General features: G+C 43.0%; 1 protein-coding gene across 2 annotated transcripts in view; it reads right to left on the reverse strand.

Moving 5' to 3' along the window:
* Positions 1-7,820: 7,820 nt before the first annotated feature.
* The window catches only part of EIF4B (eukaryotic translation initiation factor 4B), a 28,910-nt gene continuing 22,772 nt past the window's right edge, over positions 7,821-13,958 (reverse strand). The window contains exons 9-15 of one of the 2 annotated variants that reach the window (XM_074225849.1): positions 11,227-11,455; positions 10,946-11,037; positions 10,332-10,551; positions 9,970-10,031; positions 9,351-9,456; positions 8,772-8,844; positions 7,821-8,150 (exon numbers count right to left, since the gene is read on the reverse strand). In XM_074225849.1, the coding sequence (XP_074081950.1) occupies positions 8,070-8,150; positions 8,772-8,844; positions 9,351-9,456; positions 9,970-10,031; positions 10,332-10,551; positions 10,946-11,037; positions 11,227-11,455 (863 nt within the window). In that variant the 3' untranslated portion in view covers positions 7,821-8,069. Of the gene's footprint in view, positions 8,151-8,771; positions 8,845-9,350; positions 9,460-9,969; positions 10,032-10,331; positions 10,552-10,945; positions 11,038-11,226; positions 11,456-13,958 lie in introns of both variants that reach the window. The other variant, XM_074225847.1, reaches the window with a different exon arrangement.

The following is a 13,958-nucleotide window of genomic DNA, read 5'->3' on the forward strand; positions in this document are numbered from 1 at the left end:
GTTTAGGCCACGTAATAAATGCCAGTACTAGTGTGGGATTCCAATGGAGAGAAGCACAACTCTTCAAATCAACAATCATCCAAAGGCATAGAGAAAGTGTCTGGGGAAAGACTAACATTCAATAGCCGGCATCAATGCATTTCTTGTTCACCTCCTAAGATCACCTCTTCCAGTGTGCTGGTGCTCACAAGGGCTCGAGGAAGCTGGTGCTGGCATAGACCACGAGGAGGTACTAGGAGTACTAAGAGGAGCAAAAGGGCACCACTGGACAGCTCTTTTGCTTGGAAGGCGTGTAGAATGGACGGCAAACCCTACCTTATCAACACATATGGCCAAAGGGTTATAACTGCTTGAGTCTGGGCATACCTTCTAAATGTCCACTTCCTAGCTAATGGCCAATCCACGCCAATCACTTGTATTTAGTAATTTATTCAATTTGTCTACCTTTGATTTCCACTTTATAAAAGGATTCAATATACCCACTGTTGCAGCCATATAAACACTAGTTCACCAACTTGGCTGGGTATAATCCAAGACTGCCTGAAAACGAATCCTGCAAGGATGACACCGACAAGACACCCTCCTCTCATAGGTGCTAATTTTGGGTGAAGGGGAACAAAGTATCTACGCTAAGCTGAGCCTCCCAATGTTGCACAGAGAATCACATACGATGATCTTTTGTGATTCATTAGAAACCAATGCCCTGATGAGCAGTCCGCTCAAGGTCATCATTTATTCTCTCAGGGGAAGATAAAAAGCCACACTCCTCTAGGCCACGTAATAAACCCAAGGATTGGGTGGCTAGGTGGTGTACTGGATAAAGCACCGGTCTTGGAGTCAGGAGTACCTGGGTTCAAATCCGCACTGAGACACTTAATAATTAGCTAGCTGTGTGGCCTTGGGCGAGCCACTTGACCCTATTTGCCTTGCCAAAAGCCCTGAAAGATAAAGAAATAATTCTAAGTATTAGTGTGGGATTCCAGTGGAGAGAAGGACAACTCTTGAAATCAACAAGCATCCAAAGGCATAGAGAAAGTTGCTGGGGAAAGGCCACCATTCAACAGCTTGCATGGATGCATTCCTTGTCCACCTCGTGAGATCACTTCTTCCAGTGTGCTGGTGCTCGCAAGGCATCGAGGAAGCTGGTGCTGGCATAGACCTCGAGGAGGTACTAGGAGTATTAAGAGGAGCCAAAGGGGAGCAATGGACAGCTCTTTTGTTTGGAAGGAGAGTAGAAATGACGAGTGATAACCGTAACTTATCAAGACTGATGGCAAATGGATTGTAACCGCCGAAGTCTGCACATGCCTCCTAAATGTCCACGCCAATGACTGGTATTTCGTAATTTATTCAATTTCTCTACCTTTTATTTCCACTTTACCAAATGATTCAATATGCCCACTGTTGCAGCCATATAAATACTAGTTCACCAACTGGGCTGGCCTGAGCTGGGAAAAATCTACAACTGCCTGAAAAAGGATCCTGCAAGGATCAGACTGGGATGGCATCCTCCTCTCATGGGTGCTAATTTTTGGTGAAGGGGAAGAAAGTATCTACACTAAGCTGACCCTCACAATGTTGCACATAGAATCACATACCATGCTCTTTTGTGATGCAATAGAAACCAATGCCCTGCTGAGCCGTTCTAATAAAATCATTTATTCTCTCAGGGGAAGACAAGAAGCCACACACTGGTTTAGGCCACGTAATAAATGCCAGTACTAGTGTGGGATTCCAATGGAGAGAAGCACAACTCTTCAAATCAACAATCATCCAAAGGCATAGAGAAAGTGTCTGGGGAAAGACTAACATTCAATAGCCGGCATCAATGCATTTCTTGTTCACCTCCTAAGATCACCTCTTCCAGTGTGCTGGTGCTCACAAGGGCTCGAGGAAGCTGGTGCTGGCATAGACCACGAGGAGGTACTAGGAGTACTAAGAGGAGCAAAAGGGCACCACTGGACAGCTCTTTTGCTTGGAAGGCGTGTAGAATGGACGGCAAACCCTACCTTATCAACACATATGGCCAAAGGGTTATAACTGCTTGAGTCTGGGCATACCTTCTAAATGTCCACTTCCTAGCTAATGGCCAATCCACGCCAATCACTTGTATTTAGTAATTTATTCAATTTGTCTACCTTTGATTTCCACTTTATAAAAGGATTCAATATACCCACTGTTGCAGCCATATAAACACTAGTTCACCAACTTGGCTGGGTATAATCCAAGACTGCCTGAAAACGAATCCTGCAAGGATGACACCGACAAGACACCCTCCTCTCATAGGTGCTAATTTTGGGTGAAGGGGAACAAAGTATCTACGCTAAGCTGAGCCTCCCAATGTTGCACAGAGAATCACATACGATGATCTTTTGTGATTCATTAGAAACCAATGCCCTGATGAGCAGTCCGCTCAAGGTCATCATTTATTCTCTCAGGGGAAGATAAAAAGCCACACTCCTCTAGGCCACGTAATAAACCCAAGGATTGGGTGGCTAGGTGGTGTACTGGATAAAGCACCGGTCTTGGAGTCAGGAGTACCTGGGTTCAAATCCGCACTGAGACACTTAATAATTAGCTAGCTGTGTGGCCTTGGGCGAGCCACTTGACCCTATTTGCCTTGCCAAAAGCCCTGAAAGATAAAGAAATAATTCTAAGTATTAGTGTGGGATTCCAGTGGAGAGAAGGACAACTCTTGAAATCAACAAGCATCCAAAGGCATAGAGAAAGTTGCTGGGGAAAGGCCACCATTCAACAGCTTGCATGGATGCATTCCTTGTCCACCTCGTGAGATCACTTCTTCCAGTGTGCTGGTGCTCGCAAGGCATCGAGGAAGCTGGTGCTGGCATAGACCTCGAGGAGGTACTAGGAGTATTAAGAGGAGCCAAAGGGGAGCAATGGACAGCTCTTTTGTTTGGAAGGAGAGTAGAAATGACGAGTGATAACCGTAACTTATCAAGACTGATGGCAAATGGATTGTAACCGCCGAAGTCTGCACATGCCTCCTAAATGTCCACGCCAATGACTGGTATTTCGTAATTTATTCAATTTCTCTACCTTTTATTTCCACTTTACCAAATGATTCAATATGCCCACTGTTGCAGCCATATAAATACTAGTTCACCAACTGGGCTGGCCTGAGCTGGGAAAAATCTACAACTGCCTGAAAAAGGATCCTGCAAGGATCAGACTGGGATGGCATCCTCCTCTCATGGGTGCTAATTTTTGGTGAAGGGGAAGAAAGTATCTACACTAAGCTGACCCTCACAATGTTGCACATAGAATCACATACCATGCTCTTTTGTGATGCAATAGAAACCAATGCCCTGCTGAGCCGTTCTAATAAAATCATTTATTCTCTCAGGGGAAGACAAGAAGCCACACACTGGTTTAGGCCACGTAATAAATGCCAGTACTAGTGTGGGATTCCAATGGAGAGAAGCACAACTCTTCAAATCAACAATCATCCAAAGGCATAGAGAAAGTGTCTGGGGAAAGTCTAACATTCAATAGCCGGCATCAATGCATTTCTTGTTCACCTCCTAAGATCACCTCTTCCAGTGTGCTGGTGCTCACAAGGGCTCGAGGAAGCTGGTGCTGGCATAGACCACGAGGAGGTACTAGGAGTACTAAGAGGAGCAAAAGGGCACCACTGGACAGCTCTTTTGCTTGGAAGGCGTGTAGAATGGACGGCAAACCCTACCTTATCAACACATATGGCCAAAGGGTTATAACTGCTTGAGTCTGGGCATACCTTCTAAATGTCCACTTCCTAGCTAATGGCCAATCCACGCCAATCACTTGTATTTAGTAATTTATTCAATTTGTCTACCTTTGATTTCCACTTTATAAAAGGATTCAATATACCCACTGTTGCAGCCATATAAACACTAGTTCACCAACTTGGCTGGGTACAATCCAAGACTGCCTGAAAACGAATCCTGCAAGGATGACACCGACAAGACACCCTCCTCTCATAGGTGCTAATTTTGGGTGAAGGGGAACAAAGTATCTACGCTAAGCTGAGCCTCCCAATGTTGCACAGAGAATCACATACGATGATCTTTTGTGATTCATTAGAAACCAATGCCCTGATGAGCAGTCCGCTCAAGGTCATCATTTATTCTCTCAGGGGAAGATAAAAAGCCACACTCCTCTAGGCCACGTAATAAACCCAAGGATTGGGTGGCTAGGTGGTGTACTGGATAAAGCACCGGTCTTGGAGTCAGGAGTACCTGGGTTCAAATCCGCACTGAGACACTTAATAATTAGCTAGCTGTGTGGCCTTGGGCGAGCCACTTGACCCTATTTGCCTTGCCAAAAGCCCTGAAAGATAAAGAAATAATTCTAAGTATTAGTGTGGGATTCCAGTGGAGAGAAGGACAACTCTTCAAATCAACAAGCATCCAAAGGCATAGAGAAAGTTGCTGGGGAAAGGCCACCATTCAACAGCTTGCATGGATGCATTCCTTGTCCACCTCGTGAGATCACTTCTTCCAGTGTGCTGGTGCTCGCAAGGCATCGAGGAAGCTGGTGCTGGCATAGACCTCGAGGAGGTACTAGGAGTATTAAGAGGAGCCAAAGGGGAGCAATGGACAGCTCTTTTGTTTGGAAGGAGAGTAGAAATGACGAGTGATAACCGTAACTTATCAAGACTGATGGCAAATGGATTGTAACCGCCGAAGTCTGCACATGCCTCCTAAATGTCCACGCCAATGACTGGTATTTCGTAATTTATTCAATTTCTCTACCTTTTATTTCCACTTTACCAAATGATTCAATATGCCCACTGTTGCAGCCATATAAATACTAGTTCACCAACTGGGCTGGCCTGAGCTGGGAAAAATCTACAACTGCCTGAAAAAGGATCCTGCAAGGATCAGACTGGGATGGCATCCTCCTCTCATGGGTGCTAATTTTTGGTGAAGGGGAAGAAAGTATCTACACTGAGCTGACCCTCACAATGTTGCACATAGAATCACATACCATGCTCTTTTGTGATGCAATAGAAACCAATGCCCTGCTGAGCCGTTCTAATAAAATCATTTATTCTCTCAGGGGAAGACAAGAAGCCACACACTGGTTTAGGCCACGTAATAAATGCCAGTACTAGTGTGGGATTCCAATGGAGAGAAGCACAACTCTTCAAATCAACAATCATCCAAAGGCATAGAGAAAGTGTCTGGGGAAAGGCCACCATTCAACAGCTTGCATGGATGCATTCCTTGTCCACCTCGTGAGATCACCTCTTCCAGTGTGCTGGTGCTCACAAGGGCTCGAGGAAGCTGGTGCTGGCATAGACCACGAGGAGGTACTAGGAGTACTAAGAGGAGCAAAAGGGCACCACTGGACAGCTCTTTTGCTTGGAAGGCGTGTAGAATGGACGGCAAACCCTACCTTATCAACACATATGGCCAAAGGGTTATAACTGCTTGAGTCTGGGCATACCTTCTAAATGTCCACTTCCTAGCTAATGGCCAATCCACGCCAATCACTTGTATTTAGTAATTTATTCAATTTGTCTACCTTTGATTTCCACTTTATAAAAGGATTCAATATACCCACTGTTGCAGCCATATAAACACTAGTTCACCAACTTGGCTGGGTATAATCCAAGACTGCCTGAAAACGAATCCTGCAAGGATGACACTGACAAGACACCCTCCTCTCATAGGTGCTAATTTTGGGTGAAGGGGAACAAAGTATCTACGCTAAGCTGAGCCTCCCAATGTTGCACAGAGAATCACATACGATGATCTTTTGTGATTCATTAGAAACCAATGCCCTGATGAGCAGTCCGCTCAAGGTCATCATTTATTCTCTCAGGGGAAGATAAAAAGCCACACTCCTCTAGGCCACGTAATAAACCCAAGGATTGGGTGGCTAGGTGGTGTACTGGATAAAGCACCGGTCTTGGAGTCAGGAGTACCTGGGTTCAAATCCGCACTGAGACACTTAATAATTAGCTAGCTGTGTGGCCTTGGGCGAGCCACTTGACCCTATTTGCCTTGCCAAAAGCCCTGAAAGATAAAGAAATAATTCTAAGTATTAGTGTGGGATTCCAGTGGAGAGAAGGACAACTCTTCAAATCAACAAGCATCCAAAGGCATAGAGAAAGTTGCTGGGGAAAGGCCACCATTCAACAGCTTGCATGGATGCATTCCTTGTCCACCTCGTGAGATCACCCCTTCCAGTGTGTTGGTGCGCAGAAGTGATGAAGCAAGCTAGTGCTGGCATAGACCAAGAGGAGGAACAGGGAGTACCATGAAGAGTGAAAGGAGAACAATGGATAGCTCTTTTGCTTGATGTATTGTAGAAATGAGGGCGAACCATACCTTATCAACACCCATGGACAGAGGGTTATAACTGCTTAAGTCTGGATGTATCTTGTAAATGTCCACTTCCTTAGGTAATGGTGAATCCACGCTCATCACTTGCATTTAGTAATTTATTCAATATTCTAACTTTTATTTCCACTTTATAAAATTATTCAATATATCCACTGCTGCAGCCATACAAATACCAGCTCACCAACTTGGTTGGTCATAATCTAAGTCTGCCTGAACACGAATTGTGCAAGGATCGGAGACTGGGATGACATCCTCCTTTCATAGGTGCTAATGTTTGGTGAAGGGAGAAGCAAGTATCTACACTAAGCTGGCTCTCACCAAGTTGTACATAGAATCACATAGAATGCTCTTTTGTGATGCAACAGAAACCAATGCCCCTTTGAGTAGTTCTCTTACAATCATCATTTATTCTCTGAGGGGAAGATAAAAAGCCACACACTGGTCTAGGGCACATAATAAATCTAAGTATTAATGTCGGACTCCAGTAGAGAGTCAAAACAATCATCCAAAGGAATGGAGAAAGTGGCGGGGGAAAGGCTACCATTCAATAGCCTCTATGAAATCCATTCCTTGTTCACCTCCTAAGATCACCTCTTCCAGTTTGCTGGTGCTCACAAGGGATCAAGGAAGCTGGCGCTGGCATAGACCAGGATGAGGAACAAGGAGCATCAAGAGGAGTTCAAAGGAAGCAATGGACAGCACTTTTGCTGTAGAATAGCAATTCAATTCCTCACCTGACAGCTCCCTGGTATCTGAGACCCAAGAAATGACCTGTTACATGACATAAACAGAAGACGTTAGTTGGGAGACTGCAGGAAAGGGGAGTGGGTAGTAAGGGAAGTTCATAAGACTTTAATTGTACTTAAGGGCTGAAAATCCTAAGATTCAGGATTGTAACAGATTATCAATGAATCTAGAAGTTCCACAACTAAGTTTTAAGAAATAATTGCTTATGTTTTCTGGAGATTCTAACCTTTCACTTTATCTGATCAAAATCACAATCAGATCTACCCTCCCACTGCATCTGTTCACCATGTAATATGGTCTTGTCTAGGACACCAACTCTCAACCACTCAAGGGGGTCGGGGTGTGTGTGTAAAACTGGACGACATTTCATTCCACTACTGGCCTCCAACAGTTTGGGATTAAATGAGAGGAGGGGCTGACAGCCTCCTGGAGACTAAAATAACCTCAGAGACTAGTTATCCTACCTTCAAGGATGAAGTTTTATTCAGATAATGCTTCAGAATTCATATATCCCATAATAAGATAGCAAGAATTAAGAGGGAGAAAACCCACCTCCTTCCTTGTATCTGTCCTATCGCCCAACCAGCTTTCAGAAACCAACTCATTAATATTAATGTTTCTGCTAAAAGGAGGACCCTAGGCACTAATCATACAGGCAGTTATATGGTGTTGCTAAACACACCAGAACTTTTTCTTTAAAAAGCTGTTTTTTTTTCTTCTCTCTCTCTCTCTCTCTCTCTCTCTCTCTCTCTCTCTGGCTACACTGGTTGGAAATTCTCCAGTTAGTTTAATACTTTAAAGGCTGCAGCAGCATGCAAAAGAATTTCATTTTGTTTTCCTTTTTTCTCCTTAAAAAAAAAAAGTTAAGAAAGGTCTCCAGGAGATGTTGAGTTTTATTTTGTCTTGTCTTCGATTTGCTCTCGAATGTTGCAGGTTGGCGAGAGACAGGGAGAAAGCACAGGATGTGGAGGTTTATTCGTTGTAGTCATCACCCTCATTTTCATCTTCACCATCAACAGAGAGAGCTGCATATTTGCTTGCAGAACTGAATTTCTGTAAGAATCAGAGGGATGATATGGTAAGACAGGATACTCTCCTATGAAGAAATTGAGTGTTTTCCTGTTTTTACTGGGTATATCTTCTTAGCAGACAAAACTGGTGAAATTCTCTGCCTTTGTATTTTTTGTGTTTTGCAAGGAAATGGGGTTAAGTGATTTGCCAAGATCACATAGCTAGGTAATTATTAAGTATCTAAGGCCACATCTGAACTCAGATCCTCCTGACTACCGGGCCGGTGCTCTATCCACTGTGCCACCTAGCTGCCCCTCTGCCCTTGTATTTTGTTTCTTTTTACTTGCAAGGCAAGTGGGGTTAAGTGACTTGCCCAAGGCCACACAGCTAGGTAATTATTAAGTGTCTGAGACCAGATTTGAACCCAGGGGCTAACTAGCTGCCCTCACTCTTGTATTTTGAAAGGTATTTGTACTCTAGTAAATGGACCCCTCTTGTGTTTTCTGGTCTTTAAGACACCCAGCCATTTCCATCTTAAAAATCACTCCATTTACATTTGTCATATTCAAGCACAATTTAATGCAAATTTTAAAGGTCCCAGAGAAGAAGAGTAACAGAAAGTTGACAACAAACAAAAAGTAAAGATAACATATTTATACTTACAGAGGCCGGATTTTCTTCAGGTTTCTTTGGCTCAGATGCAGGTCTTGATTCTTGATCTTTTCTGCCATCTTTCCTGCAAGGAGAGATTAAGAAAAAAAATGTATCTTTTCTTTAGGTACCTGTTACCTGTACTTTTTGAGATTTCTAATTTCCTAAACCTGAAGTCACATAGTACAGCTGATATTATGTTTAGTAATGTACCTAGAGGTTCTATCCCTGGTGGGTAGTTTAAGAAGATAAAACTTGAGACATCCAACAAGAAGTCAAACCTTGACAACCATGTCAAGGAATTAGCATGGAATCAAGGAACACAAAAGATGTGAATTCAGAACTGCTATTCTTGGGCAAGTTATTTTCTGTTTTGTAAGATGAGAATTGGACTAGATGAACCTTAACAGTTCTATATCCTACAGTGTGATAAATGGTCTTTGAAGTCTGTTTTGGTAATTATAGCTGAAGAGATATGTGGTTTCTGTTATGAGGCCATTTATATTTTCCATGTGAAAAAAAGAGACATATATGACAACCCCCCCCCCCCAGTTGTCCACCTGGAGATTGATTCGGGGAACATAACCTTACCTGTCAGACTCTTTCCAATGGTCTTTGCTTCCTCCATCCACTGGACCACGGTTGGAGTTCCCACTTTGGCCTTTCAGCACATTCACCCCATCTACCTTATTCTCATCTGCTGCAGTAAGAGGATACAAAATCACTGAAGAAAAGCAATCATTCACCCCACTCTGTAGGCTTCTAAACATTCCACTGTTTAGGAAGAAGGTAAAGCAGTATTTGGATGGATTACAGGCTCCTTTTCAAACTCTCTTAAATGAGCCATGACATTTTTAAGTGACCTTGGCCTTTTCAATTCTGAAGAATGTTCATTTCCTTCCTTTTGTTTTTTCTTCCCCACTTAAGAGATGAATGTTCTCTACCAGGAAAGGGCAGGGCCCTGGGCTCTGAAGAGAGCCTTCCTGCCCCCTAGTGGCAATAAGAAAGCAGTGAGTAAAGAAAGTCTTAGGAAAAAAGGAGGCCAAAAAAAAAAAAAAAAAAAGGAAAAGGGTTTGTAAGCTACTGTAAAGACTAACAGAATGCCTTCTTTGGGGGGTGAGGGAAGGGAAGCAAGAATCGGGGAAAAATTGTAAAACTCATAATAAATAAAATCTTAAGAAAAAAACCACTTCCAGGGAATAAACCTCACCTTTCCTTGAAGTATTGGTTGATCCTTCTTCGGACTGCTGGGTGGGTACCTTTCCTCCACCACTAAGAAAAAATAGACATTAACAAGATTTATCAAATAGTCCAAGGCGGCATATGTGCCAAATTTAGGACTACGTTGTAAAAAGCTCTGAAAAGCCCAATACTATAACATTTAAAAGAAGGGGAAGATAACATGGAAGAGATACCTAAAGTTATATCAGGGGTAGCTAAATGACCCAGTGGTTGTGAGGTACTCAAGAGTATAAATTAGCTGGCCCATAGGAGGTATTTCATCTTAAATCTAAGGTATTACAGTATCCATAAAATAGCCAACCACCCTCAATCCCTCCAGTCCAGACTCGCCTTGGGGGAGACTGCTGCTCTGCAGAGTCCGAGCTTTGCAATCGGGCAGGAGGGTTGGAGCTCCGTTTCACCCAAGCGTTTTCCTTTGGTGGGGGTGCAGGCATCACTTTTAAGGGAAGCTGATCTGACTTAGAAGGCTTGGAAGTTGGAGACTGAGAGTCTTCTTCCTTGTTGAATGTTTCATTTTCTAGAGATTTCTCACTCTCCCTCCTTCCTGTGTCTGTAGGGAGTAGGATAATAACCCATCAATAAAGGGGAAAGGCTCTTCTGTGACTTTGTTTCCTTCACTATTTTATTCTTGCCACTACAGGATGTTACATACTTTAAGATCAATTTCAGTTTTTTCTTCTCACTGTTCCCAACTCAAGTTGGGTTACTTGCAATGTCATGATTTCCACCCTAGTTTAATTGCTTCCATGTCATGGTTAAGATTAAACTCATTTATTGCAGCAATGCAAGTCACTTTTTAGAAAAAGGTATCAATTAAAGCGAAAAATTGAATTTTTAGGTCTGCATACTACCCCTGGCTTTGAAGAGCATGGAAAATTGGGCTGGCCATAACGTCATTTGCCTTTCCTTCTTTAGTCCTGACTTGTTTTTTTTTTTTGACTTACTTCTGCCAGATGAAGCTGTATTCCCAGTCTGTGAAGACTCACTTCCTGTCCTTGACCGTTCCTGAGTTTCCTCACTTCGCCAACTTGGATGTCTATATAAGAGGAGGATAAAATAATTATCTACTGTCCAAATGACAGGAGCCTGGACTAAGGAGTCATTTTTATTTCAGCTTAATTACAGATGACTCTGGGGGTAGGAGTAAATGAACACTTTTCTGAGAGAGAAGGTGAAAGCAGATCATCTAAAAAGGGAACTCTTTGTTGTGTGTTTGCCACCTCACCTCTCCCGGGGCCGTCTTTCTAGTTTTGGCTCCTCCAACTGACGCTGTAGTTTCTCTTGCTCCTTTTGTAGTCGTTCCTCTACTTCTCGTTCCCTAGCAGCTGTATCCACTGGCTTTGCTCCTCCAAAGATGGAGGCAGCTCGGCTAGACTGTGAGGTGCTAGCTGAGGAATCTTCATCCTTGGGTGCACTCCGGGGCTTCAGATTTAGTTTGGGTCTCTGGGGGGGACCTGAGTTAAAGAAAACCCTATGTTAAGATCTTCTCAAATCTGTGTTTACTACAGGCTTAAAACCAAATTCTCAATACACCATCTGCACCAAGTTAGAATAACTGATCCACCTAATTCAGCATCATTAAAAAAAAAGCAACAATGAACTTCAAAGACAGGACGAGCTGTGTTTTAGGAGTCCTCTTCCGTTACATACTTGACCATGCTAGGCACTGAAACTACTGAACTAATTGCTTTCTCCCTCCTTTCATAGTAAAACCACACTGAAAGATTTTTTCTGGCCCATCTTTTCCTGTTCACTTTTCTTTTGATCTCCTCAGTTCCCAAGGATTTGGATTCTAGGTTCCACTGATGGTAAGAAACTTCCAAATTGAGCCCCTCTGGACATCTCTAACAGATCTAGCCACATTTCTATGACATTGGTACCATCCATTCAGTTCCCATTGATTCCACCACCAAAATTATCTCCACCTATGTTGTAGGAATTTCTTTCTGTGGTCATAAACTTATAGTCCTCGTGACTTCTTCACCTTTTGATTAGAATACTGAAATAACCTCCCAACTGGACTTCCTAGTTTCCAGTCTCCCCTCCTCTGCAGGTTTTCTTTTACATAGCTGCTCAAATATTTTTTTCCAAAGGCGTGTCTGAATCATGTAGTTTCCTTACTTAAGAACCCTATGGCTGGGGCGGCTAGGTGGCGTAGTGGATAAAACACCAGCCCTGGAGTCAGAAGTACCTGGGTTCAAATCCGGTCTCAGACCCTTAATAATTACCTAGCTTCGTGGCCTTGGGCAAGCCACTTAACGCCATTTGCCTTGGGGAAAAACAAAACAAAACTCTGGCTTCTAGGATAAAGTACAGATTTTTTGGCTTGCCATTTAAAAGAATTTGATTTGGTATGGTCATCTTTCTAGGTTTACTGCATGTTAATGTTTTCTGTTTCCCAAACTCAGTACTGCTAACTTCTCTCTGGGAAGAGAACAAAAACTCTTCTCACTTCTCCGGCAGTCTCCTCAAATTCTTCCAGTTCAGTTCAAATGTCATTTTCTTATATAAAAAGTCACTCCTGAGTCCCTTAAGAGTCTCTCTCTCTTTTGTTTTTGTAAGGCAATGGGGTTAAGTGGCTTGCCCAAGGCCACACAGTTAAGCAATTATTAAGGGTCTGAGGCCAGATTTGAACCCAGGTACACCTGACTCCAGGGCTGGTGCTCTATCCACTGTGCCACCTAGCTGCCCCAAGTGCTCTCTTCTTAAAAGAGGCTACTAAGGGGACAGGTAGGTGGCACAGTGGATAGAGCACCAGCCCTGGAGTCAGGTGTACCTGGGTTCAAATCTGGCCTCAGACCCTTAATAATTGTAATCAGGAGGACCTGAGTTCAAGTCAGGCCTAAGACATGTGATACTAACTTAGCTGAGTCATCTTGGTCAAGTCACTTAACTCTTGTATTGTCTTGCCAAAAAAAAAAAACCCCAACCCCCCCCCCCCCCAAGAGGTAGCTAGGTACAATCTATCCTCAGACACTTGATACTTATGTATGCACAGCCAAATCATTTAAGCAGTTCCCTCAACTCTAAAATGGGGTTTTATAATAGCACCCATCTCTCAGGATTACACAACTAACAAAATAAGACAAGGCAATACTTAATAGAAAAATATTTTCCTGTCCTTGAGAATAAGAGTTCTTGACAACACTGGGCTGAGGGAGAAGGGCCCTGTTTCTTGCAGGGCTGTAGACCAGGCCTGAAACCAGTCCAATATAAGACTTTCTGAATTTTGGAAGAATGAGATAATCTTGTTAGACAACAATCTTTATGCTTACTTTAAAAGGGAATCTTTTAAGTAATTTTTGAGCCTCCCTCCTTTCTAACCTAGCCCTCCCAAATCAGCAATCTTCTCATCCACTCTGCATTGTCTACCAGTCAGCTCCCTTTTCACTCCTGGAGTCCTGGGTCCTTATTAATGCTTTCTTTTTAAAAATAGATGTTCCACTGATGTTCACTCACTTCTTGATGAATTTCCTCGGAAGCCTCACTTTTAACAAATAAACACTAGATAGAAGCAAAATGAATGACTCCCTCAGACTCCATTTGTCATTTCTCCCTTTTCATAAAGCTGCCCAAATGAACAATAGCAAAGGGTCTTGATGACTGTAACATTTTCTCCAATGTTCTCTCATGTCACTCACATACAGGCTGTCCTAGTTAAGTTGGAATACAAGATGTTCCATGTCCTTCACATTCTGGTCCTCTTCCTCCTTGCACTATGACCAGCTGTCCCCCATGCTAGAAAGCTCATCCATTCTTTGCTTCTCAGAATCCTTATCCTCCCCTTCAAGGCTCAGCTCAATGGTATCTCCTTTCTTTGTTCTTCTCAATTATCATTGATCCCCCCCACCCCATGACATTGAATCTTCCTAGTAGAATTTAAGCTTTCTGAAGGCAGAAATGCTTTTTTAGTAAATTTTAGTAACAAATGCATAATTGTGCCTTGCATAGTAAATG

This window comes from Macrotis lagotis, chromosome 2 (genome assembly GCF_037893015.1).
Source record: "Macrotis lagotis isolate mMagLag1 chromosome 2, bilby.v1.9.chrom.fasta, whole genome shotgun sequence".
In the NCBI taxonomy this organism is placed as follows: Eukaryota; Metazoa; Chordata; class Mammalia; order Peramelemorphia; family Peramelidae; genus Macrotis; species Macrotis lagotis.